Genomic DNA, 23,613 nt, shown 5'->3' with positions numbered 1-23,613 from the left:
AAATGTGGCTACTTTTACATGCCAGGTGCTGAATTCTGTCATACTTCTGCGGGTGTCACATGGCACACTTTCAATTGCGATCGAATTTCTTGGTTGTGATCGGCTCCGTCACGCAAGCTGCGGGAGGGAGCAAATCGCGGTAGAGAATTTCATTGTGCTAGATCACGATCGAAAGTGCACCGTGTGATACCAGTATTACACGCATGCACTTCAATGCGAGCCGTGAATTCCAGACTCAAAAACAGGAAAAATGTTGCCATCGAAAACAAGAAAGCTCGTCTTGTGCAGCCATTCCTTCCGTGTTTGCCACCAAATGTGACTGCATTAAAATTTAGTTTTTGTGCACTGAACTAAATATGCTCTAAGTGAATGCGCAAAATGCTCTCATTTGTGCCATGTTCCGTGCGTTGGTAACTGACCGCGGAATATTGTGACTGGTCTCAAAACAGAACAGAACATTGCTCTTTTTAATGTTTCTTTAATGTTTCATGCATTCTTCAAAATAAATACATATCGGTAGTGCGACACCAGCAAACACTAAAATATCCAGGATACACGTCGCAAATGTGATATGGTAAATAAAGAGCGAAGAAAGTAAAAGATATGTTTTTCATGATCTTGCTTCAATCTGTTCATTTTCTCACCCTTACTGCTGATGCCAAACTTCTTTAACTGTGAGACAGGAATTTTTTTGCGGCCACTCAAAAAAGGTCAGCAAATTTAAATTCGGCTTTTCATTCGCCCGGCCTTTCGCGCGACGGAAGCAGGGCAGGGCTCGAATGGCGTGCCCGGCCGTGACGGAAGTCGGGTTTGCTCTCCGCTGTGCGTTCGCTCTCCGTGCGTGAAGGGAAAGGTGTGCTTTCACTCGCACATACGGCGCGCGGCGACCATTTTATCGCCCTTGGACTCGTGCTCCACATCTCATGCTCCTCCTCTGCATCGCCTTCGTTGATCTCCTCTCCCGTCGGTGGGCGCACCTTGTTGAGAAGCGTGCTCGCTACCGCCCTAGTCGGCGAGATTTTCCAGCGGAAGCCGTATTATAACCGGTATTTCGTCTCACGCGATTGCACTGTAAGCGGTATGCGTATACATGGAGTTCTATGGGAGGGTAAACGGCAGTCGGAAAAGGCCGCGTTGTAGCCAGTTTTGCACTATAAACAGTTACGTTATAAGTGATCTATACTGCAAATGCTTTTTACGTGCGTGTGCCCGAGTGAGTTCACCTCCGACTTTAATTTAGCTAGGCTTAATTGTGTTTCGATGATACGAATTTTGGCTAATACGAATATTTTTCGTGACCCCGTGAGATTCGTATCATCGAGATTCCACTGTATGCGTCGCACGATCCTCTGGCTCCGATATGGGAGAATGCAGGGAAGGAGTTTTGCTTGTGGAGGCTAGACAAGTGGAGAGAGTGTCTACGTCTATGTTGGCAGTAAAGCTAGCCTCCTGAAATCATGGGTTTGCAACACTTCAAATAATTGTATCTTTGCTATTAACAAACTAATTTCAAAAATTCCTGTGGTAGGTCGCTCCCTGGGGGGCATGTAACAACTCTCAGCATATAACCAAAATTTGCTATGGGGCCTGGTGAGGGGCTCTTTAAACACTGCTGTGACCAATACTTGCTAAATAATTTTTACAGACCAGAAGAGTTTGCCTCACTGCATGCAACCATGGCTTCTTCAGTATGGCACATGGTACTGCAAGGAAAAGTTGGTTGGAGTGACTTCTGTGTTGTGCTGCCTGGTGCTGCAATGGCTGTAACTGTTTTTCTTGGCCGCACCAGTGTTGCACAAGCCACTTTGTCACTGGTACTATAGTACTTTTGTCACAGGGCTGCACTATTGGTGTGGAATCATTCTCTAAACATACCAGTGAGGTTTTGCCACCTAAATGCACATGGCTCCCTTGGTTGCAGACTGCGTGGTGCCAGCTTGCAACTAGACCTAACACATTCTGGGGGCAAAACCATTTCAGCTGATTTCTAGAACAGTTAATATTAACCAGCATTGGTCCAGCAGGCCAATGTAAACTAGCATCATTTGTAACTGTAAACAGTTCTAAGTGGTCCTACATGCACCTGGGACCAATCAGATCCTAGTTTAAATTATTGCTAAAACGTTTCACTTGGGTAGGTTTTAAAGTAAATTTTGGAGGAGGAGTATTTAATAAAAAATGGGAGCTGTGAGCATTCTGCGGTTAAAAAAATACAAGGGCTCCAGACAAGGCATTAAGTGTTGAAGCTCTGCAGTGACACAAAGCTTGGGGTTGCATGCAAAAGCATTCGGAGCAGCTTGAAGCTTAATTTTTTTTTTTTTTTTTGTCTGTTTATAAGCACTGTGCTTGGCCAGAGGCACCTTTTAACCAGAGTCGGCACACACTGCACTTCAGTGCTAATGCTGTCCTAGATACAAATCTCCTTTACAACTAAAAATACTGCATAAACTTAACAGCTAAATCTGATCTTTAGTGATATATTACTGCCAGTACACAGTGTGTGAGGACTGAGCAGGTGATTTAAGGTACTGCCTATAGCAATAATTCTCACTTGTTTCTCGTTTTCCTTCCCAGAGCCAGTTGCTTCAAAAGTAATAAAATAGTGGTTCTTACTGTGGAGCACAATGTCTTGTAGCTTGCACGAACCTGACAAATCCTACTGTCTTCGTTAATCATGGCTTATATAGTTACTTATCAAACCAGCTGAGCCATGGAAACACTTAATGACCTTTATGTTGTTTTAGGGCTTATTGAAGCTCCAGTGTATATAAGAGTAACATACCTGCCATTCCAGGAGTAATGTGCCTGTCATGACAATGCATTGACTTACACTGAATTGAACCTGTCCTCAAGGTCCGTTAAGAATGCTTGGTACTACAGCTCCAGGCCAAAGCACACAGGCCCAAAAGAATTCGCAGTTATGGAATTGTCACATCCTTAAATGAAGAAAAGAAAAAATAAATCACAATCACATAAGCATCCATTCTTAAGCCAAATTTCAAAATATACACTAGACAGGAGCGTCAGTGATTGGCCAACAATAATTCCCTCCCCTCCCCTTTTGTTTTAATATCGGTAGACAACTGCCAATTTTAAAGGGGCCCCGAGACACTTCTGGAACATAATAAGAAAACATTGCCGATCTGTAAAAGAGGCTCCAGTGAACATGTGAGCCAAATATTATTGCACTGCATGCAGCAAGGAATTTACAATCTCATCTCAAAAACAGTAAAAAATTGCTTCATCTCTCCTTTGCAGTGTCGGTAGCAGCTACGCTGCAAGCGGAAGCAAGTGGGTCCAACAGTTATTTGCGGATTTCGTGATCGTGAGAACATTCTCAGTAATACTATTATTGCCGATTTTTGTTTAATAAAGAAAATTATACAAGTCTGCAATCACAAAAAGACTGAAAAAGGATTTCATCTTTGTTCTTTCATTCTCAAACCACAGTTGTCTGTTTAATGCTGCATTTTCTCCTCCAACCATGATAGGCAGCATCCGGTGCACTACATGTGTGCTTTTTCAAACGCACAGCTGCAGTGGAAAAAGATTAGCACAAGTGACCAATCACCCGAGCAGATAAATTGCGGCACGCGACGCTGTTGTTCCCTAGCACGCCGAAAACGAGAGTGCCAAGCACCCTCTCTTTGAAACATGAATCATGTGGTACCTTAGATACCAGTGTGCACGGGAATAAGAGCGCCGCATACCACAATTTTTCTGCTCCGATCATCGGCCACTTGTGCCAATTTTTTTCCACTGCAGCTGTGCATGCCTAAGTCGGTCATTTGCTTTGTACTGAGTCTGCTACGACAGTACTCACCAGTGCATATAGTCCTCTCCCCCACCACACGTACGATTGCCTGCATGCACTAGCTCGCTTCTATGCGCCTTGTACCTGCCACACATCATGAGCAGCAGCGCACACTCGCTCCAGCCTAGACGCCTTAGCAGACATCACTTCGTATTGAACCATTGATAGCGCTTCAAAATGCACAATCTGGATTTCGCTACTATCTGTCAATTAAGATGGTGCAGGACAACGCCGTTCTGGACCAGGTAGCATGGCCAGACATAGCCTGGAGCACATGAGCATGTACTCCAGCCCAGCCATGCCCATAGCGAATGTTACGCTATACGCTCGACAGTTGTGCGTAGCTGCGTCTACTGCATAGTGAAGATACTATGACCGCCATGGAGTACCAAAACGAGCCCTCTCGTCAGCGAGACGTCCTGAAAACTGTGTGCTCTGATTGCTCTCTGTGGACGCAGCTCTAGGCAAGTGGTGACATGAGGCAGCCCGAGTGCCTACCTCCCGTTGAGAGAGCACCATGCACACGACTGAACAAGAAGTAGTGTCAAAGAAAATAAAAAATAAAAAACCCAAATTTTGAGCAGGGACTTGTCCCCTTGCCATCCCCCTGTGTAGCTTAGCTTCCAGCGCACTAGTGAAGACGAAAGGAGAGAAAAAGCTGCAGGCCAGTGTGATGACAACCTCCAAAATGTTTTCCGGCAGGAGACTCATGAGGCAACATACTCCTCTAGCGAGGTCATTCTAAGATTACTTGGAAAGGTGTTTCAGGGCCCCTTTAATAAACATCAGTAAAAGACTTGCCTTTTTTAATAAGACCGCTCAGCACGACCATTAGTAGTTGTATATAATAAGCACTGAAACACCTGACAAATATGTGTGCCAAAAACTGAGAAAACTAAAAAATGCACGACCGTCTTGGACACAGTTGACATGCTTATGTTTAGAATTTATGGATCAGCAGTGTGTGTGTCCCCCCCCTCCCTTTCCTTACCTAAAAGGTTATTTCTGCTCAGATGCCTTTTATCTATGCAAATGATAAGCAGTCAGTTGCAGTATGATACAGCTGTGCACACTATTTCCAAATGCACTACAAAAATAAGCTGCGACAGTCAGTGTCTTCTCAGTGGCAGCGAGGCTGGTAACTGTGAGCAGAACAGTACATTTCAGGATACAGTGGTGAAGTGTGCAGAGGAAGTCATGGCACAATTGTAGTAGTGAATGAAAGTCCAGCTTCAAACTAGCTACTGGCCATGCCAAGCAGTAACTGCGCTGGTGCATCAAAATCCACAAACCACATGCACAATAGGGCCACCTGGCAGTTGTGCAGTAGCAGTGGCAGGAGCGCAGTAAGGACATTTTGCACTAAAACAGCTGATTATTGTGCACTTGTTGAATCTTAATATTTAAAGGCTCTGGTGGTAGAATTTTTCTTTCAAATATAAGAAAACTCTTGTTTGCTGCTATAACCATGTAATGACCTCCTTGCCATTTGTGCTTTACACTAAAACATTATACAATCCTGTTTACAATGATATGTCATAAACCAGCCTTACAGCCACCCCTTAGTAGTGCCGCCTGTTATGTGGGAATAACATGCATAACCTTTTTGACCTGCAGTCATGCTAAGTAAATGTCCTCATATTTCATTGCGCCCCTTTTTTTTTTCTTTTTTTTTTTGCTCGCATTTGTAAATGTGCATTCAATATCACTACAATGTCATTTTAACTACATCTTAGCATAAAGACCCAATGGAAGAAGCAGCAAATACACAACACAAGTGACTGACTAAGCAGTACAAAAGCAAGACAACTGTAAAATGACAATTGCTGCAAATTCTGTTGTCTGTTTTCTGTATTTTATACTATGTAAAAAAAAAAAAAAAAAAGCAAGGAAGTAATGTAGAAATAAAGTTGCATCACAAATCTGTGGACTATATAAGGTCAGAATAGTAAAGTGCATAAAGTGGTTTAGTTAATCTAACTGCACTGAATATGATTATCAGTGGACAAACAAAGGCTGTTGCTCTGACAAAGACAAGTCCCCATGCCAAATTGTTGGCTCTGGGCTGAGGCTTCCCTTATTCATCCATTGTTAATAAAAGTTGGACACGAAACAGGTATTCTCTCCTACTTTCTTCCCCTGTGTTCGTTAAACAACATCTCACAGTTACTTATTTTAGAAGTGCAGGAGGAAGTAATGAAAGGTTATGCATCTTGAATTGAGGTATGTATAAGCATGGTGAAGCACTTTACTACCTGATGTTTCGCAAAACGAATATGAGCCAAAGGCAATAAGGGCAGGTAAATCAAAATCTCAATTAACATATGCAATTGAGTACGGAATGCACTCGTAAGAACTGCACTCCAAATTTCAAAAAGGTGCACGCCCCGATTCGAGCTAGTCCGTGCGGTCGTTAGGCATTGTTGTGAAAAGCTTTCAAGCCACACACATTTCTAGCGTCAAGGATGGTAGAGAGGATGACTGTATCCTTGAATGTGGTGCCAAATTAAGCACGAGTAGTGGCGGCAGCAACAGCGGTGAGGACTAGGCGAGCACGAGGTGCATGGCATGCATGTGAGAACAAATAAATTTGTTATGAAAGCAATAGCCTTTACTGTTTCCGTGCAAAGAAATCATGAGGATTACACACAACCAGAATAATTGGATCGAAATGACCCACCCTTAAGCAAGGGACACGCCTCATCAAGACTGCGAAAAAAAGTGTGGCCTTTACACGAGTGCATATGGTATATATTTGTCAATAAGCTACTAGTGATATGAAAAATAAATTTTGGTTTCTCTCAAGGACATTCCTATAGTTCTGGCATGTGAAATTAAACATTTCCATTTTAATGTAATCATAGTAATTTTTAAACAATAATGATGCTACTGCGCTAGAAGACTTAATTTGTGACATCTATGAGTATCTCAAAGACAAAGCATCTCCGCAAAGCAATGCATCTAGGGCCTTTCGGAAGGGTCAACTTTGATGAACTCTACCACAAACTTTGTCCAACATGTTTTTCATTGTTACAGAAGTGAAAATCGGAAAACTGAACAAAGAATGGGAAAAAAATGCTTGAACATCAACATTCTTTAAGTGTTGAATGGCTGCAGCCTGTTGGCCAATCAGATACATAAGCTTTTCACCATTTTACTTGGCCTCTAAAGAATAACGTAAGAGGCAATTTGAAGAATTTAGATTGCTTGTTTTATTAAATAAGAGCGCACCAATTTGACAGAACAATGTTTTACGAACCAAGGTTAACACTTCTTTACATGTCTGTTGGCCAAGAAAGCCATCTGGCATGCTGCACTTGTAAGGTTTCCAGTAGAATTAACAACATCTTGACATCAGTTAGACACCAAAGAACTTTGGCATAATTAAGCAGCATGCAAATACTGCACGGCACTTAACAGTTTTAATGTTTTTTTTTTTTTTGTACTTAAAGAAAATGCTTCAGAATAAAAGTATGCGTGCAAATGTTGATGCAAGTCATCAGGCAGTGACACACAAAAAAATGATGAAAATGAAGAATGCTTAACAACTGACCTTCGTTTCACCAAAAATCAGTACAGAGGAACAAATATATAAAAATCTGCAGAGCCCATAAAATATGCATTGGAAAGCCAGTGCCATGACTACACGGCCATTGCAACGACACTGTTAACACCCCTAATTTCTCAGCCATATAGGGAACTGATTGGCAGCAGAGCCTCGTAAAGTCGAAAGCTGGTGATAACTAGGAATCTGACAAATAATATGTAACTATATTCTCATCAGCTAATGCCCCCAGCATGGTTATTATAAACAAGAATAACAGCAAGATGGCAAGAAGCATAAAAAAGGAAAGAGATGAAACAGTGGGTGTGGACTTTGGTGTGGTAGTTCAAGCAATGCCGAATGGGTCAAATGTTTTGCGACACAGCATGTGGTAGTCTGTATAAACCAGTTTGTGAACTTTGTTCATGTGATTACTTCATACTACACTTGCTGCAGTGGCATAGTGGCTAAGGCATATTACGAGATCATTAGTTCAATTCCTGGTCACGGCGGCCACATTCTGATGGAGGCAGAATGCAAAAACGCTGGTGCACTAATATTTTGGTGCACATTAAGGCCTACAGGTTGTCAAAATTAACTTCGAGCCCTCCACAACTGCATCTCTCATAGCCTCAGTGTTATTATGGGACATGAATCAAACCACCACATTAGAGCATGAGTGCACCAGTTTCGTGAGCATGGTTGCGCATACTATGTGACCCAAATTTTAAATAACTGGCTGGATAAATTCTTTTCATTAAGAAAATATATACTTAAATCATTGCTTTCAGTCTTCAACAAACCAAAGTATGTTCTGCGAATGAAACGAGATGGTATTGCAGTGAACCTGTGGTGTCCTCACGCTGTTAGACCCTGTGACCTACGTCGCTTCGGGGCTATGGCAGACTCATAACAACGTTAGCAAGAACAATATGATAAATTTCTTTTGCAAAAATTTTTCAAATGCTTTTTGTGTTGGAGGAGTGACCAAAGAGCAAATAAGGTGCCCGCAAGTCTTTCATTCTTTTCATTTTTCCTATCCTCCTTCAAAGCTGCAACCCTCTACTGTGAAGGCAATGTTCCTATTTGTGGCACAATGCTGTAATGCGTTGCTATTACAGTAAACAGCTGTTAAAGAAGCACTCCATGCCAAAGCTGCTTAGATGTGTTCAGTCTACGATGACATATGATCATGTTGTCATGACAAGAAATAAACATAAAAAACCCATCACAACCAGTATTGGACCTCGAACCTTCCCCTCTGATAATTGACACTCCAGCCAACAATGACACAACTCTGACAAAGCATGTGCATTAAAAGCAGCTACTCAGGGGCATCTGCTGTGGTTCCCGCCACAGTGCACAAGTCTTAAACCAGCAACGAGGTAACAAAACTAGTGCAAAATAAATGTCTTGCAGTAGCAGTTGCTGCAGAAGTACAGTGAAGCACCCAACTTAGAAACTTTGTTTGCAGCATCTGGCAGTAGTAGTACTCCAGGCTTACAATGGTGTCAGCCCAGAATGCTTCCATGCCTATATAATCATCAATGTGTCATCCCTGCAGACTGCCCTGAACCACCCCTCAGGCTTGGTGAAATAACATATTCCGTGGGTAGCATATGCTGCTGTGAACACCTCTGTGTCAGCCAAGTTTTGCTGTCAAACACGGTGCATGGAGCTCGCAAGCGGTGCACGAAGTCACCTTTTTCTCAAACGCTCTTGTTTCAACAGAAGCCATGATCCTCACTCTTTTCTGGGCGCTTTATTTCGCAATAAAGCACATTTCCATACGCGGCTGCTATTGGTCGCCACGGTTGGCTACACTGCGGCTGCCGTGGGGTGCCGCCACGAGTCCACTGGCTAAGCGCATTGTGGCTCGCTGAGGACAACCGCGTTTGGCTTCCGTTTAGCGCGTCGTAGGCACCAAAATCGGAAGTCGTGGCGTCTACGTTAACATCCAAAATGAAATTTGAACTGCGCGTCACGGTGACATTTCAAAGGTGGAACGTTGTGGCCCCGCCCCACTCCGCCGTAGCCTTCGCAGTACAAGGCATTGAAGAAGGAACGGGAGCACAGCGGAGGCCGTGTTTGATTGCCAATAACTCCGCTTCTGCTGAATGCATTGAAGTACTTTTTGCGGCAAAGTATTTCTGAAATAGCCTATTTTCACTTCAAATGTATTTCCCTACTTTGATAAAAAGTGGTTCGGGCCCCTTTAAAGAGACACTAAAGGCAAATATTAGGTCAAGCTAAAGTGATATATTAATGCTCAAGAATGTCTAAGGCGCCAAAATTATTGCGAAAAAAGCCTTAGTTAATAGAAAAATTGAGGTACATGCAGGACAGGATTTGAGACTCACATGGGACATTCAAGTACTAGCCCGATGACGTAGGCACTCCTCATTATAATTCTGTCACCTGTACTCAACCACTCATGGTTATTAAGATCATTGCATCACATTATAAGAAAGAAGAAAATGCTACTTGTCCAGTTCTATTCGATTTTTAGAAAAAGACTATTCACGTTACCCTTGACAACGACGCAGGAGGTCGACAGGTTTCGTTTTCGCTCGACTCTGCGCCGCCTGCGCTTTCGAGTTTCAGTAGTTTCGTTATTGCGTAGTACTGCACTGGTTTTGTTTGCTCACGAAACTTGCACATATCGCAAGTAGTAGATAATTCCACGTCCATGTGATGTTGCGGGATGCCCGAACGACCCACGCCACTTGACCATGAGCAACTGCAGCAGAGAATCCAACCTTCTGTTTTGCCTCGGTTTCTCCATGGCTGCGCATTTGCGTTTTGCGCAAAAAACCATAGTGCTGTCTGTGAGGTACTGTTTAGCTCACCAACGGGCGATGATGGCTTATGCAACGTCACCACTTCTCACTCGGGGGCAGGCAATTAGAATTGCGCTAAAGGTATCCGGACCCTTCAGATGCGATTTTCTCTTAAACCAAGTCTTTTCTTGGCATGACACCAGCATTGCAAGGTTTCTGTAATAGTATTTTAACAGTCCACATTGTCTTTAATTTGCCTTTAGTGTCCCTTTAAAAGTGCTTTGACAGGAGCTGGTTGGTATGGCATGCCTTGTTTGTCATAAGTCGCTCTGCTCGGGTAACACACACAATGGCACAGAAAACGTAAGCTGTTCCTTTGTGTTACTTGACCAGTGCGACATACACACAGCACAAGTGGTATTGCAACGCACGGGAAATGCAGAGGTTGTGGGTTCAGTTCCCACAGGCGGCAAGCGGTCTTTTTGTCGACTCTAATTGCCCTTTAGCTTATCATTTCTACACCTTAATTAAAAACTAGAAATAACTTCTTATGCTTTCCTTGGCTTAATCACCTGTTAGCTTCATATAGTTATGATTAACAAAAATAGATTCCCTCAGTTGCCCTTCTCCTCATTCAATACAACAATCAAGACAGCTCAACAGCTGCTCAATGTCTAACTGCTGCATGTTGTGCCAGATCTCCCTGAATTCTGCTTACTTTGCCTTTGTGTTCCCTCACAGTTAGCTTTTGCTGCTGTGTACTCACTATAGCTGTACAGCACTGGGAAAGAAGAAATGTGCTGTAGTCAAACTAAAGAGTTTGTACTGCAGAATCATGGCATACGTACAGATCATGCCCATGCCCTCTGCTCAAGACCAAAATAAACTCGTAATGCCTTAACTACAGAGAAGCATCCTGAACATGCTGTGAAGAAAGCTTATCAGGTTGACAATTATAGTGTTAAGTGTTGACAATGTGGAACAATATATTTTGCAGCCTTCATAACTTTCGCAACTATGAGCAGTTTTCCTTTCGACTGCCCTCAAATGTGAAGGCTTGCTTCCCCATGTTTGAACACAGGTGCTTGACTGTCCAAGTGTGACCGCGCTGAAAAAATTCGTCACTGTAGGCTGCCTTTGTTTTTATTTTTGAGTTTTTTTGTTTTCTCTACCGCCATTCTGATTGATCACAGCTGCTGCCATTTGTTAAATAGCACTGGTTAATCATGACATCTAAAGGAGTCCAGCAAAAGCTGTTGTCACTTGACAATGTCATGGAGCTCTTGCAAGTTGAGACAAGTTATCTTTAAAGCGGTACCTCTATAAATACATAGTGTAGGTTACTTAAGCAGAACCTTTTGTTGGGCTAGTTGGTGCATGTTACTGAAGCATTAAAGCACCAAACAGACGGCACAAGAAGAAACACCGACGAGCGCTCGTCGGTGTTTCTTCTTGTGCCATCTGTTTGGCGCTTTAATACTTCAGTAGGTTACTTGATGTGCAGAGACGCATAATAGTTGTTTTAGGTGTTTATGACAGAATTATGTAGTGACTAGGTAGGTATTATGTTTAATAAGTCTTGCAGGGCAGCAGACATGGCCATATCGTGTAGGTAGCTGGTGCCACTGCTTTGTCTGTTCTGTAATCACAAGTTCTTTGGCTGCTGCCCTTCGCCATAATTTACAAGAGCCAAGGTGCATTATCTCACATACTGATGATGCTTGCACAGCTGACTGATCACACTTTCAGATGAAGGAATGCACATCTTGCTCTTGTGAGCCTTGCATTTTGTGCGAGAGGATTCGGGCAAGAGTGGGAAACAGAGCATGAGAACTGTTTGAAGAATTTCATATAAAACGACATGCTTGTTTTAGCGACATGCCAGTGTCTTTATTCTCCAGAGATAGGTATCACTGAAGTCTTTGTTGGCCAAACAGGTAGACATGTGAATAATCGTAAGGGAGCATCACAACAACGCCAACAAAAAGAATGGTGGTCTTGTTGATCTTCAGTGCAGAATCCATGGTTGCTGACCAAATTTTGATAAATACCACTATTGTTGAAAAAAGCCATAACCAGCTCATCAGAGAAATCATTCAGGTGAAAATGATAGCTGCAGTTGGCGACCTTTATGTGCCTAACCTATCAATTATGCTGTCAGAAAAAGAGCTGAAATTTCGAAGAACCTGATGTGTAAATGCTCTATATATAATGGTGCAAGGTTCACAAAAATAAAAACACAGCTGAAAATTAGCTATATGTATGTGTCTTCCACAGCAAATCTAGTCATTCACCTTTTCTGTGCCACTGACGAGTATAGCCTTCATAGGCAAAGTACCTTGCAGTGTGAACAGGTGATGAGTACATCCGTCAATAGGTGCAGTTTTTGATACTATGTGGTCTGTATGCAATTTTGTAGCGTTAGCTATTGTAGCGTTAGCTACACTGGCCTAGCCAAGCCCGTTTCGCGCGGCACATCAAGAGCCGTGCTGCGCATGCGCAAGGATCAGTGATGTCACACGGCTTGCGCACCGGAGCCACCGGAGCCGGCACCTCTCGCGCACTCCGCCGCCGCCGCCGTGCGCGACTCACCGCCGCCGGTCTGCGCATTCCAGAGGAGTGACGTCGTAGCCGTGGTAGACGCACTGGCGCCAGCGCGCGCGCGCTGTGCAGTCGCCGTCCGACACTGCGCTGGAGTCGCTGCACTTCTGACTGGCGTTTGCCAGTGTGGTATAGCCATGGAGAAGGAGAGCGCAAATGCTGCTCAACAGCGCAGAAGAACGGAGAAGCTTGACTCATCGGATCCCGAAGTAGTTGCCTGGCAATTAGCGGTTGAGCGTAGGAGGAATGAACAGAAGAAGGCTAAACGTGCTGCGGAGACACTGGAGCAAAGGGACGAACGTCTAGCAAAGCGGCGTCGCCAGGAGGCTGAGCGACGTGCCCGACCACCCCTGCAGCAACAACAAAACGCCGTCGATGACGTCAAGGCTCGCCGATCGACTGAATATACTGTGAAACTCAGCGAAAGCGCCAGTGCGACTCGGACCTTCCAGACGGACTTCGTAAACAATCCGTTTGGATATGTGTGCGACGTGTGCGAAAGACTATGGCACATGAAAGACTTGACGCCGCTGAGTAGTGCCATGCGTGAAACGTTGAGTTTAGCGGCGGCGCCTCAGTGGGCTGAAACCGTGGCGCGGGTTTGTACAACGTGCAAGAACTTTCTCGTTAAGCAGAAGATTCCACTCTTTAGCGTTACCAATGGGTATCGTTACCCGGCCATGCCACCAGGTCTACCGGTTCTGAACGATGTGGCCAAACGCTACGTATATCCTGGCATAGCCGAGCTAAGCCACTGCTAATTTTTTCTTTTATCTTCAGCTGCTTGAATGCTTGAACTGGAAATATGGCTTGCCTGCACACCACATTTCTGGGTAACTTCGTACAATTTTAGTTTTTTATTGCAGTATGGAAAGTTTGAAATCTTACCAGAATTTTGATGCAGCATAAGATGAGGGACAACAGAAACAACATAGACAGTTGCTTCTTTTACTTCTGTCTTCCCTTGCTTTTTGCTGTGCCACAATATGGATAATTAATCATGCACCAACAAGCTCAGCAACGTGTTATAGGGAATCTTTCTCTTCCTCCACTGTTATGTGTAATTTTATCTGAAAAGTGCTCCTTTTGACGACGTTATTCGTCAACTTCATCTTAAAAGATGTACTGACACAAAACCTTAACTTATCTTTTTAGTTTATTGGGTCTACTGTCAACTTGCTAATCACGGCGTGAAGCCTCAATTCGTGAAGAGCACAGCTTGAGATGTGAAGTGGGAGGCTGGTAATATAATGAAAATTGGAGGCGGTGGTACAGAGGCATCACCAACTACTCAAGCACACGCCTATCAGCCCAGTGCAGTGGTTGAAGTGCACGCAATAACCGTATCGCTGATAGCTGGCTGTGCACCACCAGATCAGCTTTCCACCCTCCTTTCTGTGCTTCTCTGCATTAGATACTGCTACCGCCTGCTTTTGCGCTGTCACTTCTCTGGGAAGGCAGGGTGGCCCTCACACTCCACCTTTATTCTGTCAAATGTTCAGTGAAATAGTCATGGTGTTAAGCTTTCTGTACACAAAGAACTGGAGTGAGCTTCCATCCTTCACACATGGCAAAAAATACATTCTTTTTCATTTGTACTGTAAACTGTAGGGATGGTTCAATTGAATTAAGGTGGGCAGCAAAACTAGTATCTATATACACTTAATATTTCTGAATATGCAGAAGCATTGATGCACACACCACAAAAATATCTTTGGCATGGTGTCAACATACTGCAGTGCCTTTCCTTCAATCACATGCATCACAAGAATTGTCGTCATCAAGACAAGACGGACATAAAGGGCATGAGTGAAGCACTAGCATGTGTCTTTGCCAAACAAGGAATAAACATAGCTCGCATGTCAGTTTCCACTCTTGGGTACTACTTACCACAACCAAAAAACTGCCCGCCTAAGGAAAGCCCAGAGGGTGTCATCTATTAGATGTCGTATGTGGAGTGCAACACCTCTTACATTGGGGAAACCCAAGAACTTCCCCAAAAGGTTAAGGTACCACAAGAACGATGTGAGGAAGTTTGAACGCCAGCAGAGTACACGCATTGAACACAATGAGATTGCATTGCCTTTGGCGAGGTATACTGTTCAGCTAGTAGGTGTTTACTAAAGGACACAATGTAGTGCAACGACACATCCACAAAGCAAGAAACATAGATACATGTCACAAGTGATAAAAACTACCACAGGTGCTGACTAACAACTCCTTTGTTCAAAAGGCAGCGATGTACACCTATATATAGCTTTCGCAATGCCCAGGTGCAACAGCCACAACAAAGTGTACAGGGTGTTTATCAAAACACCAGGAAAATAATTTAAAAGATTTAAAGAAGCTACGCTCTGTGTTATACCGTACAAACAAAGTTTGACTCATACATGCATTACACTTTTCTCTTGTGTAAAATGCTTCCAAAAGTACACATGCCGTTTTGTCTTTGCTTCTGCTCAGTATTTTCACATCATGAAATCTCGGCTGACAAGTGCAGGATTTTCAGTAAGCTGAAATATTCATGGTCAAGCCCTTCATGCTATCAGCATTTCCCCTTGTTCAGTTCCCCTTTGATGGTGGTGAGCCCTTACTGTTCTCTTCATTTGATGTGCACTTGGCATTCTTATCTAGTTAATACAAAAAGTCTGTTGCTGCCACACTAGAAAGAGTGGTGTCTACGCACACCTGCAACACTGCTGCTGTGTTTTCCCCGCAACTTGAAACACAACCCTCACTTGCTTCAAGCAGCGAATGAACATCTGTGAGCATAATTTTATTCTGCTCTACTGGCTTTCTAGAGCTCCCCACGAGCTCATAGCCTCCCTTGCCAGTTGGCATCTTGCAGTGATGCTTCTCACAGCACCTATCTGACCACACACTGTGCCTGGTTCCACCTGTTACTAGTTCACTTTCAGGGGCATCTACCATGTTTGTCTTGAGAACATCAATGGACATCATTGATTGATTGATTGCGATGGATGCATGGATGGATGGATGCTACGAGCATCCCCTTTGAAACGGGTGGTGGGTTGTGTTACCAAGCTCTTTATTCATCTGAGCTGATGTTTGCAATTTGCTAGGAGTAAATGGCGCGGCCCTGCTTGAATGTGTTGCTGTTGGAGCCAATTGGAAGTTGGGTGGCAGAAAAGTAGGGAGACCACAAACAACGGAGGTGTACAAAAACAGAGTTCCCAGTAATGGTTCAAAAAGTTTGATGCTGGGAATTTTTTGTATCTGTGTGTTTTCTCAAAAATATAGGTTGGACATTAGGCAAAATACCCTAATGTCTAACCTATATTTTTGAGAAAACACAGATACAAATAATTCCCAGCAGCAAACTTATTGAACCATTACAGGGAACTCTCTTTTTGTACACCTCCTTTGTTTGTGGTCTCCCTACTTTACTGCCACCCAAACTCCAATTGGCTCCAACAGCAACACATTCAAGCAGCGCCGCGCCGGCTCGCACAAGCCAGAGAGGAGGAAAGGCTCGCCGCGCACCATTTACTCCTCGCCCATGAAAGGTGAATAATAACTGTCCTAACAAATTGCAAACATCAGCTCAGATGAATAGCCAGTGCACTTGCACACAACGCATCTGGTAGGCTAAGCGCTGCTTTCGGTTCACTGTCAAGCTGGCTGCGCGTCAAGCTGGATTCACCCTGGCAACACTAACACCCTTCCGACCGACCATGTAAATTAAGGAACACAGGAGGGACCTTCGTCGCTGCATGACGTCACGCAGAGCTCTGAGCAGATTTCTCCATCGAGTGAATACGGCTTGACTTGGCAGCCTATCTAAGAGTTGCCCACGAAGTTCGGCAAGCCTGTTGGGGGTGGCGAACTAAACAGGTACTCCGCATATGTTCGGCAATTTTTTTTTTTCAAATTGTGGCTCATCTTGTGCAGATAGGTCACACATCTGGCCCCTGACCACTCCCTCACCGGCTCTTGCGTGCTGGTTGGTGTGCTCTCTTCCAAATTCTGCGGCAGGGGTTCAGCCACTGATTTTAGCAATGAATTAAGAAAGGTGGCTTTAGAAAGCGCCGTTAACCGATTATTAAAAGTGACCTGCATCTTGTGAACACAAGATCTCTTGAGTGCTTGCCCGAAGCAAAGAGTAGTAATAGCTCTTTTCATAAGTTTAGAGCGAGAAGAATCATATGGCAGAAGCTCTTCCTTTGCTCACGGTGAATAGCACCAGCAAACATGGTCCTCTAAAAATGTGAGTCTTAAGCCTAAAAATTGAAAGGTGCTGCCAACAGGGAGTTTGAACGTATAAAAGAGAGGCCTTTGCTGTGATCAATGTCAAAATAGTTAACTCAGTCCATCCGTCCATGCAACGAAAAATTTTACGAAGCAGTTGAATTGAAGTTTATTTAATGAAGCGGACTACTTCTGGAATGTGAAAGAAGAGGGGTTGGCGGAGAATAAGATTAAATGGCAGACAACACCAGTCTTGCCAAAGTTATGTCTGGTGGTTAGTTAATCTACCCGGACTGCTACATTGGCCCCATAAGTACACTGATGTACAGCCTCCCGCATTTTTAGCTATATTGCGCGAGAGCACTATAATATGGTCACGTCGTCCTGAAGGAAACATCACATTAGACGACTCTTGCACAGGAGAGTGCTTAGTGCAGTGCTTAGTGCACTTGAGAGTACTTCTGCCAGTCTCGCTGATTATCACCGCTTGAAGGCGCTAAAATTACGCGTGATGAATGCTCGCACGATATAGCTAAATATTGACATCAATACAATTCTCGACAGCTAAAAAGTTTGCATGGCACAAAATAAAGCAAGTCTTTAATTTTAATATCAGCAGAGAAACCATAATCTATGCTCAGATTTTCCTGAAATAATCTTGCGATATCATCAGAGTTCACTGTGAAAAAAACATGAATGAAAACATGTTTTAGGCTTTTTCACAAAAACCTGCTCACTTGAAATTTCCACGTGCTTTGCTTACAAACAATTGCTCTCCAAGGATATCTTGCTTGTGCATCTTTGCACTAAAAATACAGTCAAGGAACTGCATATGCTCTTATTATTGCTTTTAATAAGGTGCTGCAGCTTGTTCAGTAAGCCAGAAACTAAGAAGGCTTTCCTTAGATTTTGTCAACAGATCTTTACGGGAGCAAAATTCTTGTGGAATGTCAGCACGACTACAAAACTGTGCTCTTTTTGTTAGCAGCCTGTAGAAGAAACAGGTTCTTACGCTTGAAGTAAGGAAGTGCTGAAAAGAACTCACTTCACTAGAGAAGCAAATAAAGAATAAAGCAGAAGTAAAGCAGTCGTTAGTGCCTGTGACATGTGTTCATGTTTCTTGCTTTGTGGTTGTCTCGCTGCACTACATTATGTCCCTTACCAAGAAGCGACATTTCACAGAATCATGGCACATTCAGGTGACTCCTGGAAACATCAACCATTCACAAGGAGCCTTTGTGACACTGCACAAAGATCACTGGCACCACAACCATGGGGAAATAGCCAGTTTATTTAGAAACATGTAGATCCTTCGCACCAAGGTCACCTTTGAAAAAGGGGACAAGTTGGTCCAAAAAGGTCAAATTACTTTTAAACTGTAGGTTTTTAGCTGTAGGGTTAGTTAGTGTGTAAACGTTTTCTATCAATTATTACTTGCCTAACCACACAGATTTGTTAACGGTTACGTATTAGTATCCTGCTTCACCTGCGAAGCAGGATACTAAGTGCTGCATTTGGTGAGCTTTCTGAGCTGGTCAAATTAAAAGGCGATGCAATTTTTTATTGCACTCTGGAAAAATATTGTTTTCATGCCGTTAATTACTAGGTCAACAGCTATTCATTAAAGGGGAAAAAAAAAAGAAAGAAAAATCTTCATGTTAGTGCTCTTAAAGTTTAGCCGCAATTATGGTCTGCCAACTTTCTTTGACTTTTATTACGTTGCACTCATTCCTCTTATGTTGATATTTCAATCCTAATAATGTTCCTGCTGTTGTGCGTTGAATTCAAGCAGTTATATTATGGCCGTGCATAATAGTGCATTTGTGGTGCGGCGTTCAGCATATCACGCTTCCACCACATGAACCCAGGCACAAAACCAGTGCCAACAAATTTTCCCCGACTGGTAAGCCGCACCAGTGGTGGTGTCACATCTGTAGCGTATTTGCAGTGAAAATTTTCGAGCTAACCAAACATTGCTAGTTCTGATCCCCTTCCCCCTTACTGATCCTATGCTTCAATTACCAGATTCGTTAGAGGCTGCACTGCAGCTCAAATACTTATTGGAAAAAGAGATGGTGCACTCAAAGTTACACAGGCTGTACAACAAAGCTGTAAATGCATTTAGAAATTGACAACAAATACGTATACATTTAGAACAACTTTGAGAAATACCAAATACAGTTGACCAACAATACAATTATGAAGTTCAAGAACTGCAGCCAGAACAGCAAGACCTAAATGTACCAAGGAAAAAATTTGTCAAAGTATTCAAGAGTAGCCCGCATTTTTCCTTTGCAGAATTTTCATTGCTCCAATAGACAATTTAAGCTGCTTTTAAAGTTGTTTAAATAGCACACTGTCCAGTTTTGCTATGAGAGTTATTTTGACATCCTCAACATTCCTAAAGAATTGTCCCTTTTAGGGACACTTTTATTCCAAATAACAAAAAAATTTGCCGCATGTCGATGGGGGCGAAATGCGAAAAAAAAAACAAAAAAAAAAAAAACACCCGTGTACTTAGATTTAGGTGCACATTAAAGATCCCCAGGTAGGCCTAATTATCCCGGAGTCCACCACTACGGTGTGCCTCATATTCAAATTGTGGTTTTGGTACGTAAACCCCCCCCCCCCCCATAAAAAAAATTAAAATTCCAGAGAGCCAAATTTGGAAACGGGAATGATACTGGTCCTCATGATCTTGGATGCAACAAGGTAACTAAGGTGGTGACCTTAGTTGCCCCACTAACACCTGGTTTATGGGTGGAGTGCCATAGAGAAAAAAAGCAATTACCGCAAACATTCTGGAAATCTTTCTGCAAAGATATTCATTAAAACTCAGCTAAGTGCTGTCATTGTTAATATGCTACTCTACATTGGTTATCTGGATAGCATTAAAAAGTGATGACAATAGACCAATACACTTTCATGACCATTTTTCCAGAACGCCTGAGCAAAGTTAGTGTGCTCTACGAGTCACACTCCATCTCTTCCTTTTTGCTGTGAAATCTTTTCTTCTTTCTGGGGTTTTACATGCCAAAATCAGTTCCGATTATGAGGCACGCCGCAGTGGAGGGCTCCGGATTAATTTTGACCACCTGGGGTTCTTTAACGTGCACTACAACGTAAGCACACGGGCGTTTTTGCATTACGCCTCCATCGAAATGCGGCCATCAACCATGCAACTCAAGCATTTCGCCAAGAGACAGGGCATTTTCCTAGTAAAGTGTTTTGGTCATTTCTCTAAGTCTCAGAATATGCCAATTTCATTAACTTGCTGCTCAATAAAGATTTAATTAAAATGTTAATGAAGGCATCCTAGGTGAAATTTCTGCACAAGTTGGGCTTGCATATTAGAAGATCCCTAGAACAGACTTTTTATCGCCCTAGAACTTCAGTACCAGGTGTCGCATTGTGGTGAGTCAACTGTATGAATGTGAGCGCAGTGTTTTGTGAGAAGAGGAAAAAGAAGATGACGACCAGAGCATGAGAGCATGCAGGACAAGAAAACAAATGAGAAAGGAACCAATTGCTAGAAATTAGTGAGCTTAGAGGAGACGAATCGTTGGGAACCATACAGCTTCGAAGAGACCAATCCTGGGGGATCACAATGCCCTGAAGAAAGAAAAAAGGTGAAGAACGTTGGTGGAATGTGAAGTTGCAAGAAGCTAGATAAGAAGATTGGCCACTGGACTGGGCGTTGAAGATGTGTTGTCATGTTTTGGACCCGAAATGCCAAAACTTCACCTAACTGGAGCAACCATCAAGGGCCAGCCAATGCCTTCCTACTAGAGAACGCTTCAAGAGTTTGCCAGGTTAGAACATTCTACCACAAGGCCTGCGGACTCTTGAGCCTGTGCTTGTGGGCAGAATGCACAGTCAGGCTGCATGTCCAAGTTTACAGGCAGCTGCCTAGCCAAGACACACATTTTCCTGGTGCTCCATCTTTAAAACTCTTCATGCTGGGCCTACTTCCACTCGACCAACATAGAACTACGGTATTCCAGCCATCTCCGATTCCGTGCTCTACTCGACCACAACTAGGGCGAGCTCGTAATGGTGAACATTTTGATTCAACTGTGTTTCTTCAGTGGCTTTCTTGCATGCTGTTACACATGTGTTGTCTCCCATGAATGTATGTTCAAATAACTCCTGCTGTTAATTGTTTTGCTAAGAGTTATTAACCTACTTCCCAGTTTTTTTCCCTTCTTAAACATTTTGTGTGGCCTTCGTGCAAACGGCTTCCTCCTCATTGGGGTACTCCGAGGTAAGGCCTCGGTGACCCGTTCCAAACAAAAAAACCTGCATCACACCCACATGGTTGTTTACTTCTAGGCCACTGCCTTGAACACAAAATTTTCTCCAATGCATTGTGTTCAGTTTTCCTTAATTATAGCCAAATAAAAAACTTCCACATTTACTTTCCCTGTTTCTAAATTGTAAAAACAGCCGTCATACTACAATAACTTTAAATGCCATTAAATGCTCTAATTAAAATGGTTGCATGTTGAAACCAGGAGTCTGCTTTAATTTAAAAAAAAAATACAGAGAGAGAATATGAAAACAAACCTGATGGCACGCCATGCTAGGCTCGTCAGCAGTATCCATCGACAAGAAAGATTATGCCGATTGAAGTATAAGGCCTGAGAAAAGAAAAGGAAAACACAATTGTGGTATAGCACAAAATTACTGCACATTAGTTGGAACCTAAATCGACAAAGCAGAACCCATATCTGAGCACTTTCCCTGCACGACATAATGCAAATTATTCACTAAATTGCAATGAATTTGCCGTTTCTTCCCAATACCATACGACACCACATTAAATTGCTTCTTTTAATTGCTCACAGACAGGCATTTCTTTTAATCAGTCACAACAAAGGCTCAAGAGGGCAATAAGCTTGTAGAATGTATAATAGCATTTAGCACACCCAACTTACTGGAAGTCATTTCTTATGAAAATGTCTAACTCATTGTGGCAAATATGCTAGAGCAAAACATCTTTATTATATGTGTGCTCTACAAGCCTGTGAAGTGAAATGCACTTACTTCAGTAACAATAAAACAGTTTAAGAAATAAAAGTAGTATTATTAAGGTTTATTTATTCTTGAAAACAATCCATACACTGATAAGATGGAAGGTGCCAATAAATTTAGTTAAATTGTATACAGTTAATTAAAAGGCAATGAGCCCCACGTCCTTTCTTTTGCCTCTTCCCTTTTTGCTGAGTGACACATCTCTAATAGCAATTTTGCATACTCTGCATTGAGATTTGTACGTAATGAATTGCACAAAATTGTTTACAAGTAATCAATTACATTCTTTGGTAGTTTTGTAATTAATATATTACATTTTTTACTCGGTAATGCTCACTGTAATACAATTACTTTTTTTTTTTAGTAAGCAATTACATGTAACCAGTTACTTTATTGACGAGACAAGCTGCAACAGGTGGTAGTACTGCGCAGCAGCCTCGTGGATGCACATGTTCAGTTAGGCAAACCCACATACACAGTTGTTTTCTCGTCATAACGCTTCACCAGATGTTGGCCGACAATCTGAAGTGGAATTGCTTTGGGTCGATAGCGATGACCACTTTAGATGTTGATGCCAGGAAATCACCTACAGACGATTTTTTTTTTTTTTAGTATTTCATTGGTCCTACTGAGTGAGAGTGCCTTCTCCGAGCCCCAGCAACAATGAAGTGCTGCGCTTCAGAGGACCCAGACACGAGCATCGCCAAATGGACCACATTCTTGTGAACAAGGTATTCGTATGTTACAGCAAAGCCTCTTCCTTCAGTGTGCACATCTCGAGAGTTTTCAGTGTCGCTGCTGGTGTCTTCACAAGAAAACGAGGGAATATGACCAAAAACTTTTGAAAGAAATTGTTATTGAAGATAAACAGTGTGTGAAGGTCTGCATAGGATGCACCAAAAGGGACAGGCCAGCTCGTTCTATTTACCGTGTTTGTGCAATACATTAATAAAGGTTGGAAGAAAAGTAATATAAAAGTGATCATTACATTTCATAAACTGCTCAATTTCATAGGGCAGTAATTGGTAATCGTAATCAATTACATCTTTTAAATGAAGTATTGCAATTAGTAACTTTTTTTTCGGTAACATGCACAAACTTGTCTGCATTTCACAGGAATCCTTGTGTTCACATAGCTGCTGGCTACTTCCGAGATGCAGGTTGGGAACCATGACGTAGTGAGCGAGATCTACGACACTGTCTCCGCTAGCGAGATGGCTGGTTGCTCCGAATAAAGGGCATGCAGGCTTTCTTTTGAATTTGCAACTGTTTTCACAGCATATATCAGCACAAAATTTTGTAGATCAAAATATTTATGCACTGCACTTGTTTGTTTGCAATGCCACAACTTGGTGAGAGGCCCCTTAAATGAGAGACAGCATGGCACAGAGACAAATCAAATTGTAGGGCACATGTGAGACTTTTTCTTTCTTTTTTTGGTAACTCAGTGCATTAGTTATAGGAACATTAGCATGTTCAAAAGAACACCTTAGACAAGTAATTATGGTTAGCTTGGCAGTAGTTAGCTTGGCAAACTGGATATGTAACAATCCATGATCCATCATGCAAGTATGCTGTCTTCCCAGTCCATCCTTCTTCATTGATATCAACATGCACAGACACAGACATCA

General features: G+C 42.7%; 1 protein-coding gene across 9 annotated transcripts in view; it reads right to left on the bottom strand.

Annotated features, from left to right (window-relative positions):
* Positions 1 to 23,613, bottom strand: part of LOC119462486 (elongator complex protein 4-like) — a 71,906-nt gene that overhangs the window by 28,896 nt on the left and 19,397 nt on the right. For 4 of the 9 annotated variants that reach the window (XM_049667746.1, XM_049667751.1, XM_049667726.1 and 1 more), the window contains exons 4-5: positions 21,515 to 21,588; positions 2,831 to 2,936 (exon numbers count right to left, since the gene is read on the bottom strand). Coding sequence is in view for 3 of the 9 variants with exons in the window: in XM_049667705.1 (XP_049523662.1) it covers positions 21,515 to 21,553 (39 nt within the window). In the remaining 6 variants the exon portion in view is untranslated. Of the gene's footprint in view, positions 1 to 2,830; positions 2,937 to 19,456; positions 20,561 to 21,514; positions 21,589 to 23,613 lie in introns of those variants that run through there. The other 5 variants (XM_049667705.1, XM_049667708.1, XM_049667712.1 and 2 more) reach the window with 2 other exon arrangements.

This window comes from Dermacentor silvarum, chromosome 1 (assembly GCF_013339745.2).
Source record: "Dermacentor silvarum isolate Dsil-2018 chromosome 1, BIME_Dsil_1.4, whole genome shotgun sequence".
In the NCBI taxonomy this organism is placed as follows: domain Eukaryota; kingdom Metazoa; phylum Arthropoda; class Arachnida; order Ixodida; family Ixodidae; genus Dermacentor; species Dermacentor silvarum.
Note: the sequence above shows the minus strand (reverse complement) of the source record. Positions and strands in the feature narration are given on the sequence as shown.